The sequence below is a fragment of the Pholis gunnellus genome (assembly GCF_910591455.1).
Source record: "Pholis gunnellus genome assembly, chromosome: 14".
NCBI lineage: Eukaryota > Metazoa > Chordata > Actinopteri > Perciformes > Pholidae > Pholis > Pholis gunnellus.
Window position 1 is genome coordinate 13,616,782 of NC_136541.1, and position 22,633 is coordinate 13,639,414.

Genomic DNA, 22,633 nt, shown 5'->3' on the forward strand with positions numbered 1-22,633 from the left:
CCGCACAGCAGTGACTTTACAGTTGCCTTGTAAAAGCCTGGTACTATTTGTGAGCACGCAATCAGGAGACAATTTTGAAGAAAAATACTCTCTGATCCGTCGTATTCGTAGTTCAGGCTGATGAATACATTCTTCCCAGAGGATTATATATAGGATTTTACTTTAAAAGTGGATATCAGTGGAGTCATGCAGAATCTTTCTTGTCAAGTTTTTACTGCAATTTAATTCAGAACACCCACTGGCACACAGAAACATCATTCCGTGATAGAGCCGCCTGTGTCACCAAATACTGGTGTTTTGACAGTCATAGTTTAATTTGGGGATTTAGTTGTTTTACATTTACATTGCATCCATTATGCGTGCATGTTCTCACCTGTCTGTGATGTAGTGACATTGATGACTACAGTTCCTCTTGGTGTCGGACTTAAGTCCGACACTCCATTCTGGCTCTCAACAGTGAAGCTGTAGTTTGAGTCCGGCTGCAGGTCGGTGACCAGCACGGTGGCCGACGAGAGGCCGAACTGTCTCGGAACAAAATGGATGCTGCTACCACACGGTGTGCACTTCCTGCCGTCACCGGAGCACTTCCTGCAGTGGAGGCTGTAGGTGATGTCCCCTCGGCCTCCCGTGTCTCTGGGCGGCGACCACTCCAAGGTGATGCAGGTTTCGTTCACCGTGGAGATGGGGTTCTCTGGAGCAGATGGAGGACCTGAGGGAGGATGAAGACACAGATTTATTTATTATATTATTTATTAAATTGTATACAGTTTAGATTCAGCAGAAACATATATAGTGTTTGTGCCATCCCAGCATGCACTGGGTGAGCTGCTAGGTCCAACCTCAGTCTTTGCATTTACCACCCCTCATCAGTGCCAGCTCATGAAACAGCAACACTTTTTTTCCCAAACGTAAATTCTCTAAACGTGCATCGCATGTATATTACTAAACGTATTGCAGTTTCTATTAAGAACAAAATTCACATTGATTCAATTAAAAATGAATTAACTGTCTCCTGCCAGAGGGTGGACACTAAGCGCTTTATTAATGAATAGCTATGGAACGTACGGTGATTAAGAGGCCTTGGCTGATTGTAAATGGGACGGTATGAGAACTTATTACACTTCCGAAGTTTAAATCCATCTTTAAAGAGAATTCACATGATGTTAAATACTTGGTGCTCGACCGCGGGGAGGGTTTAACCATGTGAAGTTCACTGATACTCTTCAGGGCTGCACTGCAGACAATCAATAGCGAGTGGACGATGATCTATGGAGAGTGCCTGGAATAATTTTCTCATGAGTCAGGTACATTTTATGATTTAGAGCAGTTAATTTTACTCTGAACGTCGGCTGAAATGATTGGTGTATCACACAGTCAGGATCCGAAAAGTGTGTCAGTAATCATATTCAAAGAGGCAGTGACACATCTTTAGATGGAGCGTGTTAATGTTGACAAATTCAATGTAGATGTGTGTGAATAATATTTCAAATGGTTTTGTCGCAATTGAAGCAGCATCCAGGTGTTTTAACATAAATAACTCAAAATAAACCTGAGAGGTCAACTTCTCGTGGATGTGACCGCATATGTTTAATTTTATTGTTCGCACTCCCATGTAGATAGAAATTTGACTTTCCTGTATCGAATATGAGGATTAAAAAAAATGTGAGATTGAATTCAAAGAAATTCTGTTAAGGGCCACAAAAACGTGTTGTGTTGGACAGTGGATACCTAACTTGTATGGTGCTCGTACACCAAACCACCGGCTCTGTATAAGGTACTCCATCTATACTGCGGAGGGCCTGCATGCACGGGCTTGTTGCTTCAGGTACCGACCATGTGTCTGTTTTCTGCTGGAGCCCTCAACCTCGCTATGTCAACGTTGTGTCTGAACCCAGCCTTATCGGGAAGCAGATGCAGGACGTGCTCACCAAAGTTTGCATCCAACTTGTAACTCCTTGTGCAACAATATAGTGGATTAACATTTGGGCCTTCTCTGTGCTTTCTCCTTGGCAGATCAGTTTTGAATATTGTCAGGAAGGACATTTTTGAGCGAACCACAAATCTCCGACTCAGCGTCAAGGTAAGCCGTTCCATTTTGTGTGGGAACCACCGATCATGGTTGCTCACTGCACAGCACGGTGCAGGTATGTCAACCGTATGGACATTTGTGAGTAGATGACCGTTTAGCCTGACATCTCATCAGGTCCTTGCCGAGCAGTGAGCCCCAGGGGGCCGCCGGCAGAGCCTGGGACTTTCCTGATTAGCCTTCCCAGTGGAGAGCCTCTCAGAAATGAGGAGGGATGGGGTTTAGAGCTCGGCGGGGGGGGGGAGGAAGGAGGCCATGCTATGGATAATTGAGGCTGATGGTCATAAATATCCTGAAAGGGTGTGCTGACTGATCCTGTTAATTCTGTCTTTTTCTTTTCTCCACCCCCCCCCTCTTCCCTGGGCCACACTTAAGTGTCCATCATCTCATGATCAGCCTTTTATGACATTTAAATTATAAGCCTCTGATAGTCCACCATTTCCCCCGCTGTTCTATTCTTTGCCTGTGCCTTAAGTGTCCCTCTCCATGTTGCTCCATGACTAATTCTTTCATCACCTTTTCTCCTTATTTTCTCATTGTCCCCCTCTCCATCCTCTTCACGGCCGGGCATGTATCTGTGTGTGCCCGTACATATTTGAACTAACCGTTACTCATTTCCAGCTGATAACACCAACCGTCACACATCTCACCTGCTACAACGATTAATGAGTGTAATCTACCGTAACCTGATAATGGGTTTGTGTGTGTGTGTGTGTGTGTGTGTGTGTGTGTGCGCACAAGTGTGCACGTGTTTCTCCATATTTATCTAGTATGTCACTGTCCTTTCCCACCCCCACATCCCTCCGTCCAGCTCAATCCATCCCTCTCTGGCTCTCTCTTTCGCTCAATCTTCCCTCCTCATCCTTTCTATTCTCCTCTGTCACTGCTCATGAGGATTTGGTCCGATCCCCCTGGCTCTGGGATTTTTGTGTATCTGTGTGTGTGTGCGTGTGTGTATGTGTGTGGGTGTGTGTGTGGGTGTGCGCATGTGAGACAGACAAAGAATAAGAAACATCATCAGATTTATATCAGAGTATTACCCATACCAGTGTTCTCATATGAGAAAACTGTGGTCCGTAACCACACAGCTAATAGACATGGATGTGTGTGTGTGTGTGTGTGTGTGTGTGTGTGCGTGTGTGTGTTATGTAAGTATCTCTAGTGTTGTCTAAAACAATAGCAGCTGAGTAGGAGGAAAATGCATGGAGGGATTATAGATATAAATGGAAAGCAGCCATGCAATGCCAATGTTTAGAGGAATACATTGCAAACTAATTAAATGAAATGTAAGCCAATCATTGTTACTTAATGCCATTTTATAACATGAAATATGTACACAGCTAAATGCAAATATTTGACTACAGTGAAAGCACTGAATGTAAAACTTGGTATGAAATTAGCTTCCGTGTGCGTTTGCGTTATTGCCAGCGTTTGTATCACTCACGTGTGCAGGCCATGGAGCGTGGGTCCGTCTCGGCACGATAGAACCCTTTCTCGCAAACGCACTCGACAGCCTGTTGCTGCGAGGACGAGCTGTGAGGAGGACATTTGGTGCAGTAGGCATCCGTGGCTGAAGCTTTGTAGGTACCAGGTCTGCACGCTGGAGTGAGGAGACAGATGAACACAGGGTTAGAGGCTGCGCTGTTTTGACACTTTTATACATTTTCCCTTTTTCATGGACCGGTGAAGTCCGAAAAGTTGTGCCAGAAATGCTTTTATAGGATGAATCCAGTTTACTTATATCATATTTTTGTAAATCGATTCTGTCAGTCACTATAATATTATACTCACAGAAGTAATTGCTGAGCTGTGTGAACACAGCAACATTGCTAAAAAGTAATCATGACGCCGCAAATATGCAGTCAGAGGATCATAGAGGTTTTTAAACAAACCTGTAGCCATGTTCAATTTGAAGAAGGCAAATGGTGAAATTATTTCCGAAACTGCCAGTTTTAAACATCAATGTGCTTTCAGGTGCATTCAGTTTCAGTTTTTCCTCCAAATAAAGTGGTTTGAATAATAATAATCTAGCTAAATCGTTCTTGCCCAGTCCGACTTTTCCCAGATCTCAGCTTGGTGAGTACAATGTTATCACAACTAATGAAATGATGCCGGAAGAATAAAACCAACTTTGCACAATAGTAGAGTACGAGGGAAAGCAGATACTCCAAAAAAAAGTAGAACATGTACAAAAACATTATACGGCATGAGGAGTTATGCGACCATAAATGTACTACATATACCGATAGGTCACACGATGTGCCGTGCAGCACCCTTTGCAAAGCAAAAGAAAACAAAGTTTGATTTAATATATTGTGACATTAGGTCGACGTGAGATCCTTCCACATCAGGCTGAAGGCCTGTATAACCACGGGGCCGTACAGTACAATAACACAGTGCAACAGCACAGCAACTGTCATCCCTGTTATATAAGCTTTAGATCTTCAGGCAACCGGGGGAACAAAAATACACAGCCGCAGTCACAGCAATAGTCACAATAACATAATATTACTATTGCTACGGCTGTTTCAGTGGCTGCATATTACTCATTATGTGGAGTCATAAAACTGTGGAGGGAAAACCGTGCTTCCGCTCAACAGGAGCCGTCCGCTGAAACAGATTGGGGACTTGAATGATTTCCCTTTTGCATCCAAGGCAGTAAAATGGAATTCCTGACTTTCCCTTTGGTAATCTGAATATAGATTACACATGTATTTATTTATACATTCATAGGCCTGATATTCCCATCTCCGCAAGCCCTTTCTGCTGCGGCGGTAAATAGTACGACAGTGTACAAAACCTTGTGTAAGAAAAATGAGGGTGTCTCAAATGCAATTCCATAGATGCCTTGTGTGTATGTATGTGTGTGTGTGTGTGTGTGTGTGAATAGGTTGGATCAATGATGCGACAGAATCCGCCAGGTGCTGATTGCATGTTCGTGTGCTGAATGCTTGTGTGCAAGAAGGTGTTAAGTATGCGGCGTGTGCGTGATTGTGTGTGCTCGCAGCTGATTGCTTGTGCCGGTGGTGAAGGTCATGGATTTAATCAAGCTACACGTCACTCGTCCCAGAAAGGCTGTAAATTATAACACACACACACACACACACACACACACACACACACACACACACACACACACACACACACACACACACACACACACACATGATCACAGGTACACACGCTTTAAGTTCTACGGCGTGGTTAACCTGCTGCGTAGAGCAATGGAAAAGTGGCCGAAAAGTAGTGCGTTTTCTCACTGTGGAGGTAAGTTCTTCCACCTGGACATTGTGCGCGTTTGCTCGCATGCAGACAGTATTTTTAGGCAAATCATTCATCATAGGGGAGCAAAGTCCACTAGCACAATCCCCAAAAGACCTGAAAGAACACTGGAAAAGAGATGTGTGTGTGTGTGTGTGTTTGTGTGTGTGTAGGTGCAAGAGAGAGAGAGAGAGAGAGAGAGAGAGAGAAAGAAAGAACGAAAGGAATGGAAAGGGAGTGATAATTCTCAAAGGGTTTCTGCTCTCTTTCCTCCTTCCTGTCAGCTTCCAAGGTAATGGGTGCCTATATTTGCTGTGCTAGTGTGTGTGTGTGTGTGTGTGTGTTCCTGTTGGCTGGGCTGTTGGAGCAGGGTGGAAAAGCAGCTTTTCTCCGGGGAGTTTCATCCGGAGAGTCCTGGCTCCGGGCGCTGGCCAGCCACAGAGGCACAAAAGGACCCGGGCGCTAGAGGACAGACAGGGCGCCCCCATGCCAGGCCTGGCGTCCGAACAGCTGCCTGATCAGAAACTTTCTGCAAGAATGGCGACTTGGCTGCCTCCAGTGGAGCTTCCTTCTCCTTCCTTCTGTTTTCTGCTCTGCTTTTCCACCTCGTTCTCACTCCTTTTTTTTATCTCTCTCTCTCTCTCTCTCTCTCTCTCTCTCTCTCACAGTCCCCATTTCCCCTCTCTCCCACTTTTCTTGGCTCTTTTTTTCTCAAGCTACTCCCTGTGTGCGCCCCATGGGAAATGTGTTACTTGACTTGGTTCCCTTATGATTAATGATTTACCACAGATATGAAAAAAGGGACAAGGAGGCTGAGGCAGTGAGACAGTGCTCTCATAAACACACACTCACACACGAAGCAGACACACAGAAGCGCAAGAAAAAGTTTAGTGACAAAAACTATGTTGTAGAACTATGAGCTAACTCCAAATTTGCATAATCCTGAAAGTAACAGTTGACAATGCTGTACAGTATCTAGGCTGTGTGTGCATGTGTGTTGTGTTTCTTCTAAAGACAAAGAGTGGCCTCAGATCCAGTGTCTTATTAAATATTCATCCGGTCACCAGAGAGACTTAGTGTATTTATGCCAATCGATAGCTCTTAGATATGATATAGTACTGCTACTCAAGACCCACCCTCAGTCACCACGCGCTGATTGAGAAGGGAACAGCCCAACTGTTTCCTTTGGGAGAACACAACACAGTATGAGCTGATTGAGTTTTATTTTAACCCATTCTATTCTATTTTTCTCTTTTTAGTGCTGCAACTCTTTGTTTGTTATATTTATCGTAAAATGCTCGAAACTAGTTAAATAAGCCTATTACAGTTTCCCGAACCACAGGGATACGTCTTTAAAAATCTCCGATATATTTATTTTAACAATGGGTAATATAAATGGGTTTCGTACAATAGGGATGAACCCTCGAGAATTATCGTCCAACTCTGTGGTTCCCCTCAGTTCTACAGATCTTCTTAGCGTCTTTTAACTCATTGTTTGGATTTATGGCTCTCGAACTTGCAGTTTTGGTTTACTTTCAACACACATCAACGATGTATCCAGCTGCAGCAGGCAGTTGTTTTCAGCTAAATGGTTAATAAAACAGCCTGCACTCTACCTGCCCAGCACCAACAGCAGACAGACGGACTGAGCGGCGAGCTGCTGAACATAGCGGGGCATTTAGCAGCTAAATAGACAAATGTTTGCCTCAGCAGGCGGTGGAGAGCAAATCAGAGGTCAAAGGAAAGTAAATATTTGACTTGCATTCGACTAGAACCAACAGCTGCCAAAAGGCCAAGAAAAGAAAGACAAATCACCTAATACTGTTTTATTTGACCAACACTTCAAAACCCAAACGTATTTAGAAATGCTTAGAGCCAAGAATATAGCAGTAAATCCTCACAAGCCAGAAGCTGGAGCCTGTGAATGCTTGGCTGAACTTAAAAGAATAAATCATCTAAATAACTCAAATAAAATAAAAAAGAATGTGATCTATACATTAGAACAAGTCTCCACAGAGAAGGAAGCCAAAATAAACTGCACTGGGAGGGTAAGTGTCCTACAAACACACACACACACACACACACACACAGAGCTCAGTGTTTAATACACTATTGTTAAAAATAGAGAGTAGAATACTGAGGAAGAGTATGTTATGCTTCAGTCAGTGCTGTGAGAAACTCTTCCTGGCATCAGAAGACTTTAGCTGCGTTTATGTGTTAATAGTTACACCGTGCTAAAATAAGGTGTATGGGTGGGAAATGTATTGCGTTCGTGTTGGAAAGGGCCTGCACAGATTCACACTCGAGTGCACAGAAACACAAACACGATATCTTGTAGGAAAAGTCACAAAAGTCTAATTACATTCGAGCAAAATCACATCAGCTGCACTTTCCTGAAACAAACACTGCCTCTTGTCTAGTTGGAAGCATTTCCTCGCCTCCACTTCCCTTTCAAATGTTTCTAGTTTAACTGTTAATTGCTCCGCTCTCTTGCTTTCTGTCGCACTTGGGGCAAGTCAAACATTGGCTCCTCGCCGGCTTTTCCATAAAGGGCAGAGAGAGGAGAAACCTGGGGGGTATAACGTGTGTGTGTGTGTGTGTGTGTGTGTGTGTGTGTGTGCTATCAAGAGGGATAGTTGGTGGTTCATCTCCCGTGGGCCAGTGTAAAGCTTGCTGGCCCATGGGAGATGAGCTCCATAATGGTCACCATGGCAACAGGCTTTCAAGATGGAACCCTTCTAGTACCCCTCGAGTGCCACAGCTCCTGGGGCACAGATCGGCCTGTGTGTGTGTGTGTGTGTGTGTGTGTGTGTGTGTGTGTGTGTGTGTGTGTGTGTGTGTGTGTGTGTGTGTGTTGGCTACCCAGGCGGTAGTTGAGACCAGCTACTTAAAAATTGATACATCAAGCGTCAGTGGAGAAATCTGACGAGATTGAATCTGACATCCTTTAGTGCCACCGGGGTCACATCTCTATGTGTGTTTGTGTGTGTTTTGTGCTCGTGTTCATTCCCGTGAAACATGCTTGCGGTCAAATTGACATGTTTTCATGCTAAACAAAGTTAGAAATGACGTTGCACCTTTTTCTGTGTGAAAAAAACACATTCAGGTTCAAAGAAACCGTTATACGCTTACTGCTCCTTTTAAAAGCTGCAAAAAAAGATGTGCTGAATAAGTGTGGCCGTGTGTGTGTTTGTATGTAGTATGTGAGTCTGTTTATAGAGTAGAGAGCAGTGCAAAGTACATAAGTGTGTGTGTGGTAATGAGGTTTGTGTGGAATAGAGATGTCAGCATCAGTGTCCAGCCCCCTGCTGTGAACCTCTAATCCATAATCGGAGTTCATAACAACCTTTAACTCCATAATATTCACCGTAACTACTAACCCTATGAAACACACACACACACACACACACACACACACACACACACAAAAAACATATTCCGTCAGTAATTCTGTTCTGCTTGCTAATTACCTCACGTTGACCGTGTGTGAACAATTACACTCAACCACATTACAGCCTCCCGTTGCCTTTAGGTTTTGTTTTTGTTGTGGGGCATATTTCTGTAAGTGGCGTCATCACCACATCAGAAATGTTGTAACAACAGTGAGTTCAGTTTAGTCATATCTGACGTCTCACTGAAAAATCTCACCATAGATTACTGACACGACAATCCACAACACCGCTGACAACATACACATAAACATTGAACCAGGGATTATTTTGTGTAACACTAAGAGACATCATAATATCATCAGCAGTCTTAAAATGAGAGCTCTAAAGACAAGTCAAAATATTTTTTTGCTTTTTTAGAAGAGCTTGATAAAACATGTAATGAACATTCACACATTTATTTTGAAAACTATAAAATACTTTACCTATGGGCATTAGAAATGAACAGTAATTGCTGTTATTATCAGGTCATCTCAAGTAGAAACTGTCAATTTATCAGCTGTAAAAAACATCATTTGCATTACAGAGCTGCTTACCTGTTTGTGTGTCTATATAGGTTTGCACAGCATTACGTTTATAATGGAAGACTAACTGCTGTGGACATTTGCACATTTTAGTGTTTGAACTTGGCTTTTCCTCCCTGCAGCACTTCCCTGCCTCCATACCGAGTCACAGAGGAAGGTAAACCCAGCTGAACTAACTTTACAAGTGAGCCCAGTATTTGAAACTAAACATTGTTATGTTTGTTTATGTTTTAGGCCAGAAATGTAGAAATTTCACATTTCCCCATCTGAATTGTATTACTGACAGGAAGGAAAGGGCTCTGTAAAATGCATTTATATCAGGTAAGGAAAAAAAGAAAGGCATTTAACTGTATAATGAGAGTAAATTATGTCATAAAAATGTATAGTTAAAATGTGTACAGACAGCCTTTTGATGTCATGGAGAGAAAAAAATCCAAACATAGAACGGGAGTTAAAAATAGCGTTCCAGACGATTTATGAGTGAATATATTTATTTTAGATCCTGTGGTGTGTGTGGATTTATACGGGTAGATGTTTGGATTGGCTGACAGAAAAGTGTCCCATGCATTTTAATCAGAAGAATTTCAATAACTGTGCTGTAATAATTATATTATTTTGTGCGTGTGGTGTGTCAGGAAATGATCAACTGGTAGAAACACAGACCAAGTCTTTTATCTACTCAAACAGGAGTAGTGCGAGTGGGACTAGTTCACCGTATTAACACCTATTAACCCAATTCAACCACAAGTCGTCACAGAAAGAGACAAGAAATGGGAAAATGTCTTAAAAACTGTATTCCAAAAGCAAGTACCGTGTTGTATAGCAGCAATTACTTTTGCCAGACTTTTGTTATGGGGAGACGAGGCAGGATCACATGGTCGCAGAGCGGGCATGAGATATGAGCCCTATCCAGACAGTAGACATAGGCCTCTCTGATTCACACACACACACACGCACAGGGTCAGACCGGATATGAATGGTTTGTGATGGCCAGTACATGAAGCACATGAGTACACTCAGGCTTCGTTCTGATCTACTGTCTGTCCTCTGGACACCAGCCAATTACTGAGAGCGGCCAAGGGGAACTACGGGATGAAGCTCTCCCTCTTCCTCATTCTGTTCATCACTGTCTTTCTCTGTTCCGCTCTCCCTCCATTCATCTCCCTGTTTGGCCTCCTGTCTGTCTATTTCTATTTTTCTGCCTCTGTCCTTTCTGGCCATCTCTACTTTATTCTCCCTGTTTGTGTATGTATGTATGTGTGCATGTGTGTGTGTGTGTGTGTGTGTGTGTGTGTGTGTGTGTGAGTCTGCTTTTGCCTCTGTGTGTCTTATTTCCCAGTGGGCTGTCTGTCATACGTTGACCCTGACCTTCTCCAGAGCTCCTGCACAAATATTTACTCTCTCGCTGACAGGCACACGCACACACATACACAAACCCCTCCAAAAAGAAAAAAATGGGAAAGAGAGCGAGCTCAATTTCAGTTCAATTAAAGCAAACACACATCTACACACACACTTTTCTAGTGGTAACCCCATCTGATGGCTCACTAATTTTGAGCTGGGGTGATTATCCTGCAGTGTAAAAACAGATTAAATAGATACCAGGTGTGTTTCTGTGTGAGTGGGATCATTGACGAGGGACAGAAAGACAGAGTGAGAAAGAGAAGAAGAAGAAGAAGAAGAGAGAGAGAGCATGACAGGTCTATAGAAGGAGTCTGTTGGGAGTTTGGTTCACAGTCTGAATAACTTATTCTTCTGTCTGTCTGTTTTGCTATCAAGATAACAGGCCGGAGGAAAACAAAGATTCACCTTTCCCTTTTAAACACAGCCAGGCAGACCAGTAAACACGTAAAAACAAAACACACACACACACAAAGCTTAAAATACACAGATTTAAACCTTCACTATAAGCACACACGTTTTCTCTCCCCAGGCACCACGGCAGTAAACGTGCCCACATCGGCCGTCCCCGTGACCGGCAGTGTGTGTAGGAGGAGCTGTGCACATCCTTTCCTCACCCGCGTTATTTTCAGTTCATCACTCTCAATAATTCATTCTCTCAGGCGGAGGAGGAAAGAAGAGCCCCGTGCCTTTTCCTCTATGTCAGTCACACACACACACACACACACACACACATACTTACACACACACTTTCATGCAGATGTACCTATCAAGTGGGAGGCCATATTCTAGCTGTCTTTAATCTGTGGGTGGGCTCTGGTCGACTGCTTCAGCCGCACTCTCAGCACAATGACAGGGGAAAATCTGAACTTGTATCTTTTCTTCCCATTCGCGGGAGAAGATCACAGAGACGTCATATTTTTAAAAAAAACGCAAAAGCACAGGAAATGCCCAGAAAGAGACACTTTGAATCGCTGACTTGCTGGTTTTGCTCCGCGACGGACAAAACCAAGATGGCGGCAAAAAAAAAGTCTACCTCCTCTTCTTATAAACAGCCTATGATTGCTGAGTAAACCTCTCTGTGAATTAATCTATTTATGGATTTTTGTGACCCTGAGTGCCATCTTCCACCTCCCAGTATTACCTTAATGGTATAAATGAAGCACTCCATACACAATACTGCCCCCTTACCCACCTCCTTGACACCACAGAGCCCATTCAGCATCCTGCAGGAAGTCAAGGGTGTCGCATACAAAAGAATCCCCTTTTAGAAAAATTGCTGTTACGTGTTCCTTTTGTGCTCTCAATAGCAAAATCTCCACAGATCAGGGCAGCAAGAGCTTCTCATCTAAAACATAAATATTGGCAAAATAATTAGGTCTATAGGCAGATCTGGTTTATGAAGCAGCCTTGAAAGGTAATGATACTCACAGACCTCAATGATGCCCTTTCAACATAGCGCTGGATGAAACAGAGTGGCAATTTGAGAGAACAGATTGTAGTGTTTGACGTAAACATCAGGATTTGTGCTGCTATTTCTGGACTCGTTTACGTTTAGCTTTATTTAAAAATGATCAAAGCTGAGGTTATATGTTTGCCTGAGGTGTGTTACATGTGTGCATTATTTCCTAAAACATACACATTTTTGAAATGCATTTAGTTGTAACTGACAGAGGAACAGAAGACTCTAGCTTGCAGGTGTATTTAGCACACTAGGTGTCAGCTCAAGCCTGCAGCCACCTTTAATACTGCAGCAGCTGGACTAAATGGGCGTATTTAAAAATGAAACATAATCTGTCAGATCTGTCATCGGGTCTTGAGTAACTGCTCTCCGTTCTGGCCAACACTTGAGCTGAAAACTCGAGGCTGTTTAAATTTTTCCGAATGGTTCGTCTTGGCTGTAAAATAATAGTGCAGCTGCACTACATGCGAACGCAGCAACACATTGGACTTTGACCGTGGTTACATCTGTACTTTGTGTTTGGAGCAATAACGCCTGTGCTACCCAGGCCCAATCAGTCTGACGGGCTGATCGTACATCTGGAAGCCATCCATAAACTAGAAAGAGAGGGAGGGAGGGAGGGAGGGAATAAGGGGAAGGGGTCAATGGCTGTCTTCCTGTTCCTGTGTTTCCTGTTGAGCAGACCCGCTGGCTGCCTGCATGCCTCCTCTGCGTTCTCTCGCTCACACATGCACCTTTCTCGAAACCTTTAGATCTTAACTGGAGCAGACTCAACACTGATTTAACACTATAGAAATGTGAAAATGATGAACTTTCCCATGAGTGCACACATGTTTATCCCTAACTGGAACTCAACAGCTAATGGAACGCATCCAATTAATGGCAACTGTACCCAATGGAGACATGCTCTCCCGTCTACACTTCTCTCTCTGCCTCCGTCTTTTGGGAATAGTGCTATATAAGGACATGAGGAGTTGAAACGCGCGTTAACCGTTTCTCAGTCCTTGGCCTGCTTTTCCTCCTTTGTCTCTGAGGCTTTGTTCACAGAGTTCAACCCTCAACTCAGCTGAGCTTTACGAGGTCCTGTCTCGCAAAAGCCACCTTGATGTCCTCGGGTTTCGATGTGGCTAACGCTCCAGCGGGGCAAATGCGTCCCGGTGCTAAGGTGGCTATTGGCAACTCAGCTCATGTCTGGCAAGAGATCCGCCATGGCGAAAAAAGGAGCTGTGCTGGGAGGAACTGTGTGAATAGACATTATCTGGGTCAGCGCTGTGTGGGTATGTAGACGGGGACTATGGTACGTAGAGGATATAGCGAGCGCCTAAGCCTTTGTGATTTTGTCATTTATTCTAACACAAAAGAGAGGAGATGAGAAAGAGGGATGGGGGGGAAGGGATGGAGTTTGGGAGGGACATGTGGGAGAGAAGAGATAAAGGCGTAATGTAATAAAAGTGAAGGCAGGCTGACGGACGAGCAGCAGGAAGACACACACTCCCACGGACCGGTAGAAGGACTCATGACTGGCCTTTACTTGGCCCATATATCCATTTGTCCTTTAAGAACATCTGGCTAGTAATAACACCCCGCTGTCTGACACTTCTACAGCTTAATGCCCTAATGCCTGCAGCGGTGTACACACACACACACACACTGCATACACACGTTATTTTGACTGTTTACACACAAAAATCTCTTGACTTGCTGTCTAAATCCTTCTGTTAGCCGCCCACTCCCATCCTACCCACACCTTTCTGCTCTCAAGCTCCCTGAGCTGCCACCAAGAGAAGAGCAAAGAAATGAGAGAGCTGTGTGTGTGTGTGTGTGTGTGTGTAGAGGTGTGTGAACATACTACATGCAGGAGGGAGCGCTTGACCTTCAAAAGTCTGTATGTGATCAACATAAAAATGCTTACTTTACCGACCGCCTCGACTGTCCACATCACACACACATATTTGCGCGCGCGCTCACACCTACACACACACACGCGCGCACACTTCTGTTCGGATAGAGGAAAAGATCAAGCTCCGTGTTGGAGAGGCTATAAAGAAAATCAGAGTCCCTACTGAGCTTTCAACACACACTCACCTCCACGGCCCTCTGTAAGTGAGTTCAATCTCTTTCACAGGTGCAAAGATTAGGCTTTTCCTACATCTGTTCCCTGCTCAAACCTTTCATTATGAACACAGACTGCAATCCTCTTATGAGATATAAAATGTAAAAGTCCATTGTGTATATGTGTGTGTGTGTGTGTGTGTGTGTGTGTGTGTGTGTGTGTGTGTGTGTGTGTGTGCATGGTCATGGTCTTTCTTTTATTATATGCATGAGTGCATATCTTGATTGAGCCCTTAAAGCACATGTATCATATGACTTTTTCTTATCCGTAAAGAATGTAAGTCGTCTCGCTACAAAACTACAGGTTTTTTTTCTCCCCCTGAAAATGACATTGTGCAGGACTTAGTTATTCCCCCCAAAAGCTATGATCTCATAGCCGTGGTCAAATAGGGTTGAGAATGTGTCAGTGCTAAAGCAGTGTGGTGTTTTTAATCGTTTACATGACTCTACCGTGAAGGAATAGTTCAACATTGTGCTGTTTAATCATCTGGTCGACACTTCTATGCAGCGTCTCTTGCAGGACGTTACCGGATACAGTTGGTGAGCACATGTCGATTTTGGTTTTGATCTCTGTACAGACCCACGTGATGCCAAACCTGCCGACCTTACTGTGATGACAAGACTTCAGGAAGTCACTGCGCTCGACCAAGAAATATTCCCGCACATAACTCTCCGTTACACTGCAACGATTGTTGAGCAGGTTACGAGATACAACGTGTTAATTGGTTAGCTTTACAGGAGCTGGATAGGCGGGCTTTGCTATCGTTGGATAGAGCCAGGATAGCGGTTTCCCTGTTTCCAGTCTTTATGCTAAGCCAGGGGTGTCAAACTCATTCTACTACTGTCGTGTCCATATCGCCTGATATATTTTTACTTTTAACAGACAAAAAAACAGGCAAAATTCCTGACTCGAACTCAAAGACTGCACTGATGCCCTGTTCTACACAAATCTCCTACAGTACATGCTTAAGTACACCCCGTCTCACCCCTTCATTATCATCTAATTAACCATAATAGATACAAATAAGAATTCTTAAGTAAAAAGATACTGTGAGACTGTGAAAATATACTTTGCAACTACCACAAAAATGGCACAATGAAGCGTATTTATCAACAAATGTTGAACTATTAATATCAACCTTCTTTTCTTTTTCAGTCCAGAAACCTGTTGTTTCTGCATTAGTGGTGCAACAGATCATACATACATGCTTTTTTGCCACAGTCCCAAAAATTATTTCAACCACTCTGAAGTCAGTAAACCATCAAAAATTCAACATGTTATACTTTTACTTTGTTAAAGTAATTTGGTGTTTTTTCATAAAAGGCACAGAACTCAGATGTTTAGGAAATAAAAGATTGTATTTTCATTGATTAAAGCAAATCTTACTTAGTAGTTTTAATGATGTTGACAACGTTATGAATTAACTTCGCCCAATACTCATTTTCACTGGATAGAGCCTGAACGCATCATAATGTAACTGAGCGGAACCCTCGTTTGTCAGCCATTAGTGACTTTTACTAGCTCTCCTTCGTTAAATTTCAACACAAATTGGTTGTTTACGATGTAACATTATCAGAGATTGGCGAATATAAAACTTAAATGCCGATGTCCTGACTGCTTATTTGACTGAATATTGGCGGGTAACGATCATCAGTAAAACTTTATTTCACACTGTGATAGTTAAGTAATTAATCCGCGGTTCACATGTGTGCCGAACCGTGAGGGATGATCCGTACGGATCACGGATCAAACGTGATCCTCTACACCACTAGTCTGCATCCACAGCATTCCAAATCAACACATAGCTGACGAGCCAATTCACACCGGGTCGGACGCACATTGGATTTGTTCCTCTGTGATTTTTCACTTTGGTTTTGGTCCAATTTGAGAAGTGAAAAGCACAGTGGGCGAGCTAAGTGGAATCAGTATGACGAGCGTGGTGTGACTTTGAAAAGTTCCTCTTGTAAACTCAGTTCTCGCTTCATTTTGGCAGCATCAAACCGACATATGAACAAGAAGGGAAGAAGGAGACCATCAGACAGTTATTGCCGACGGACAGACAGACATGTCATGCTGACCTATATTACTTTTGCCCGCTGAGAAAAAGAGAGAGAGAGAGAGAGAGAGAGAGAGAGAGAGAGAGAGAGGATGAGAGCAAGAGAACTTGTGTCGAGGTGACAGGTGTCTGTCCTTCTCCACTCCGTCTCCTCCATCTCTCAGGCATCTGAGGCAGTAATTGGTGCTGTCAGACACACAGAGAAGGACAGGACACACACACTCAAACACAAGTCTAGTCACAGCTGCACACACATACACACTCCTGCCCTTCAGCATGTTCCTCTAGGGCTTAAGGCAGGAGAGGTTCGAAGGGAGAATTCACTACATTCCCTACCAGCTGTGAGACAGAGAGACAGCAGGAGAGGGCAAGGGAGTACGAGGTGAAAATGGAGGGGGTAGAGGAAACAGTGGCAGACAGAAACAGAGAGGGAGAACAGAGACAGAATGCACAAGAGACTAAGAGACACGGAGAGAAAGGAAAGCAAGAGAGCGAACGAGGCAGGGGGGGCTTGGGCTGCACTGACGGAGGCCTCTGCATGGGGTAGACGAGGGTGAGCAACTGTATGTGGCAGGGAGGGAGGGAGAAAGAGTATGTGTTGAAAGAATAAGAGTGTGTGTGAGAGAGGTTATGTAACTCCACTGGTGACAAAGCAGAGGAGTGTGATATGTGATGGAGCAGCAGCGCCAGAAAACCCAAAAGAAATCAAACAAGTATTTAATATACTTAGTATTTTTGAGACTTTCACTTTTTTGAGCCATTGGGATTTAAGCAGTTCTTTCAAATACATTTACTTCAAATGTAGATAAAAGACCTGTTACCATGTCTGAGTCAGGACATTGTCTCTATTTCCCCTATAAGCAGTACCAAATTACAGTTTGTTTCGGGAAATGTCCGAGGAAATTTAAATAAATGGTACATCCTGCAGAAATACATCCCAATTACTGAACCTTTAAGAAAAATGAAGTCATATATTTGTGACCTGTGTTTGAAAGGACCGACTGAGGAATGAATTTATTTGGTTTGGGATTTTTAATGAGATTATCCCCAAAAAATATCAGTATATCATGATCACATGATCACTGTCAAGAAGCGTGGTAGTTTCCGTCACACCCCGGTGGCTTGTTGTTGCTTGCTAGACCATATTTCCCATGAATCGCATTATTTCCTCTTTCACAGTCAGATACTACTTGTTTGCACTGTAGGAAAAGTGGCCCGCCTGAGCAGCACAAAACAATTCACCAGGTTTAATCGATTCCATGTGTCCAACAGTAACAACATGAACAGATACACACACATTTGCGCCTAACGTTAGGGAACAAGAAGCAAGCATGGGGTGAGAAAATAGAAAAAGAGAAAGATGAACCCGTGATCTATAAATGTTTAACGAGTGAAGACAGAGGAGATGAGGGCTGCGAGGAGGAGGAGGAGGAAGACAGGAAGAAAAATGGTGAGGTGAAAAAGGAAGACAGTATCACAAAGGATGGCTGAGGAGCAAAATGGGGGGCATGTGCGAGAGAGAGCAGGAGAAAAGTCCCATTATAGAAACAGACACCAGAGCAAGGTTCGAAAATAGCAGAGAGGAAGGGAGAGAGCCAGAGATTGAGGAAAAAAGGCTGTAATTGGAGGTGTCTGGTGTTTGTCTAACACAGAGAGGCAAGTAATGATTCCATTAGCGCCTCACACCGAGAGAGGGGGAGACAGGGACACAGAGAGACAGAGAGAGAGAGAGAGGGGGAGAGAGAGAGGGAGTGTCACACAGGGACAAGACTAGAGATACCAAAACAAGGCGAGAAGATGCACACAGAAAATTAGAACATGAAAAAAAATGAGCATCAGAGCAGCTAAAAGGTAAAAAGAAGAAAAGAAGAAAAGAAAACAACCGCACACAAAAAGAACAAGAGAAATGGAATGCGAGGCGTCCATGAAAAGGCTTGTTCACCTGCACGGTGAAGATAATTACAAATGCCCCTCCAGTCCTTTCCCCGGCTCTCACCCATTCCTCTCTTTGTGCGACGGCGAACGAGAGAGGGTGATTTAAATGCATTAGCGGAGTGTGTTGTCCCTATGGAAGACCTACAGACTGTGTCAGGGCAGGAACCTTTTGTTTGGCGCGCCGAGAGGACTCTTTAAAAGCCTGGCCCTTGTTCTCTCAGGGACACATTAAAGCGCAACGCGCAGGGTTGTTGTCCTCCCATGTCTATGTTAAAAGCAGGCTGATTACAGATGCAGTTACATTAGCCGGCTAAGTGAAATTTTGACGAGGGAAGGAAACAGTATCAGAATACAGGCAATTGGCGGGCGAAACAGCAATCGGCACCAATGCCGTTTGGATAACAGAAAGCTGTTTTCCAAGGTGTTCTTTTTGGCATTATCTCACGGGCGGCAAACAAATATGAGATGTGTTAGACTGCCGTACGTGGAACAGCAAATTCTCCTGCTGTATGAGGAGGAAATTTCATTGCTATGCAAATCCTGCCCGAGATTCCCACAAAAACGTTTTTTTTCCTAATACTGAGTAGGTGGAGCAGACAACCCTGCGGCGGAGAGGTTTAAATTCACCACGAAGGAATAAAAATCTGTTGGAAAATGCTATTTGATTGTTTCCAGAATAATTGCTCCGCCACAAAATATGCCTTGAAATGAACGGAAACAAAAGACCTGGCTTAGTCTCCAGTGTTGCGGACAGCAGACACCTGTTTTGCCTCCAAAAATACAAAGACACACGCGCATGCACATCTGTATTGACCATAACTTCTTAGACGAGGGACACATACATTTCCTCTGACCTCAGACTGTCAAAGGGAATCAACGCACGACTACAGCACACATTCACTTAACACACATACACATGCGGTTAATGAGTTAAAGCTAGCTTGTTTAACGTGCTGACCTTGCTCTATTTATTCTCTACGGAGTGATAAGACTCGGGAGCAGACTGATGAGGTCATGGAGATCACTGAGGTCAACCGCCCTGCTGGGTCAGACTGAATTTAAATAACGTTTCAGTACGGGGACTGCGACATAGACCGTAGATCGCATAGATGGGTAGTGAAATAGTTTGACAGTGAAATCGCCTGTTTAATAACCACAACGTGTCATTTTTTACAAGACATACATGCAGCTCAGCATTTCACGATTGAGATGCAGCCAGACGTCTGCCACAATCTGTGCACATTACCAGTCTGCAAGCACCAGAGTACAGCTTCTGTTCCTACTCACTTGTCTCTAAGGCCCAACTGCCAAGTTTTCTGGGCGTCTTGGCTGCTGCTCCTCCAAAACAACTGAAATTGCGTTATGTGCACCGATTTTCCAGGTTTGCAGTGATGAATATCTATGAATCTGTTTTCTTTTTCGGGGAGGAAGCGAGCCCGTGGGGACAGGTGACGGCGCGAGTCTAATGCAGCTTGCACACTCAGTATGCATACGCATACAGATGCACACATATACTGCACGTGGCATCTGTGGAGTTTTACGATTCAATAATCTGCCTCCTAAAGCATACCTTTTCCTCTCCTTCAACACAAACACACATCAATAAGCACTTTCACACACACACACACACACACACACACACACACACACTCATAGCACGCTCCTATACTCTGCGGGGAAAATTAGATATTCAGCTCTGACAGACACACACTGAAAAATAAAAAAAGAAGAGGAGATGCCTTAAACAACTCCTACAGTAACCTGTTCTCAGCAAGAACTGACTTCACAATGTTGGAAGCTGTTTAGAAGTTACTCGGAGCAATGACATCCACGCTGACACACACACACACACACACACACACACACACACACACACACACACACACAGAAGAGTGCTGAAATGTTTCTGCACATACTCGTTCGGCACAAGGGCACACACATAGCCGCTATTATTATTTACACATCACATATTCACGTCTTGTGAGAGCAGAATGGATATGATTGCTGCGTTTCATTTAAATTGTGGCACTTTTGTAAGCTGTTGAGCTGTCACTCCACTCAAGTCGCTTTCATATCAGAAGGCCAACCTTGATGAGGGCCCGTGCATACAGAGAGATACACGCGCACACACGCGGAGTTACAAATGCATCCCACACACGCCCTCAGAGCCCCACTCACGCTGGCAGACGTCCTTGTTCTCCTCGAAGCCCGGTTTGCACACACACCTCCCGATGGGAACCAGCCAGCCTCCGTCTGCACTGCAGTACATCTTCGGAGCCTCAAACTCCTCGGAGGCGTTCACGCACAAACCGTGGACCTCCACCAGCGCCGTGTCTCCGCCCGTTATTGTGTCGGGGAATTGGGCCAAGTTGAGCACAGTGAGGGGACACTTCTTGTAGAAGACCCTGACTGAGACCAGAGCGATACAGGCGCCGAGGTCCTGGAAGGCCAGATAGAAACCCTTTTTGCTCAGGTTGCTGATGTCGCGCACCTCCGTGTTCAGCTTCATGACGCGGTCTCCGACGTCCACCTGTGGACGAAGAACATTTTACATGCGTTGGTTTATTTTAAAGGGAGCATTCAACTTCAATCAGAGCTTTTTTTTTTCAGTCCAAAAGTAATCATTTTATTTGAGTATAATGCTGCTGCCTGAAACTCAGGGAATGCAAGGCAGAAATAATGAAGTCCTCAAAACCCTGTCAATTTGACAAGCAGATGGGCTGAGATGATTAAGTTGAAATGCAACACACATTCAAACCTAGATTTCTGTGGCAAATGGTCAATATCTCATGTTTTATCTCTTCTATGAGAGAATCAGATGGCCACATACAGATGGAGCTTAATGCTAAAATCAGTATAGAAAACACTGTAGAAGAGATGGCCAGCATACAGATGCAATGGGAAACATTGTCACTTTTTTTCGGGCTTTTTAAAGAAATGGGAGAGTGAAATAAGTTTTACAGAAATTGAAAATCAGACAAAAGAGGCAAACAAGACATTAGGCAGATATCAGATCTTTTATTTTTGTGATAGTGATGGAAATATTTACTTAATTGTTGCATTATTGTGTATTTTGCAACGCCCTATTTTATGTCGTGGATGTGTACACAATGCATGCCTTAGCGTGTATATTTACATGTTGTATACACAGTGTGTGTGTGTGTGTGTGTGTGTGTGTGTGTCTCCATACCTGTGTAAAACTCTCATCTGCAGCAATTGTATCGATCTTCACATACTGGCTTTCCTTGATGAACCACAAGTTGGCATTGTTGGACTCGTAGTAGTACATGTTGAATGTCTGCAAGAGAAACAGGCATCACCTTACAAACTCTAGGAATTGAACTTAACAGACAAAACAGAAGAAGAAAAAACATGCAATCAAACGAGATAGATAAAAGTAAGTCCATCCAGTGTGACATTTTAACAAGGCTCCCATCGCTCTGCAGCTATTCTGCTGCTTCTCTTCAAATCTCAGTCCATCTGTCTCGATGGCCAGTCAGCAACACTGTCTGCAGTTTCATGAAAGTGCAGCTCTGTACTGTCTCGTATTATCTCCGCTACTCATTCTGGAGATGTAATGAGAGTGAAGAGGGTGCAGGGGGCAGACAAAGTGGAGCGAAATGAATACAGAGGAGCAGTGATATTGGGCTGATATGAGCGAACAGGGGACAGTAAAAAAATATATAATAGAAGTTAAAATATACGAAGAGCCACAAAAGAAGCCTCTAGAGCGTCGTCTGTTCATTCGACAGCTATTCTCTCATGTCATTCTTTTCCCTCCTTTTGTCTGTTTATGTATTCATCAGCCATGAACGTGAACTTCCATCTGTGTTTGTGTTTAGTGAGTGTTGGATGGAATAGACTGAAAAAAAATCATCAGCCTTTTTTGCTGCTCTGCGGTGCCATGTAGTATAATGTGCTGAATAAGCATTGATTTCATACAAAGTAATTATAGTAAACACACAAACTACCACCTTTTGACTGGCCCTATACATATTGACATGTATAAAGCCATGTTGTGATAATAACATAAATATTTTGTGAAGTGTGGGGACACAAATCCTTCCCCAACACTGAATACATTTTTATTTAATACATAATTGTGGAAACTGGCCTCAAGCAATAAATGTTCAACCTTGCCTAAGAACAAAAAGTACATTTATACATGTCATCACTTTGCTCCTGCTTCTCATACTTAGATGCTGTTGTTGTTTTTTTGCTATCTCGAGTGTCTAGATTTTCTGCTGCAGTAAAAGGAAGCAGCAAAAGCAAACAATCCAGCATAATTGTATCAGAAAAAATATGGAGATCGGGCAGATTTAATTGAAAATGCAGAGAAGTGTTAT

The 22,633-nt window shown here is 43.6% G+C and overlaps 1 protein-coding gene across 1 annotated transcript in view; it reads right to left on the reverse strand.

The window, feature by feature from the left end:
* The window catches only part of LOC306706344 (ephrin type-A receptor 3-like), a gene marked incomplete at both ends in the record, with an annotated part of 79,407 nt that overhangs the window by 34,567 nt on the left and 22,207 nt on the right, over window positions 1-22,633 (reverse strand). The window contains 4 exons of the mRNA XM_079173378.1: window positions 374-709; window positions 3,531-3,686; window positions 20,466-20,817; window positions 21,478-21,585. Coding sequence (XP_079029504.1) covers window positions 374-709; window positions 3,531-3,686; window positions 20,466-20,817; window positions 21,478-21,585 — 952 coding nt within the window. The remainder of the gene's footprint in view (window positions 1-373; window positions 710-3,530; window positions 3,687-20,465; window positions 20,818-21,477; window positions 21,586-22,633) is intronic.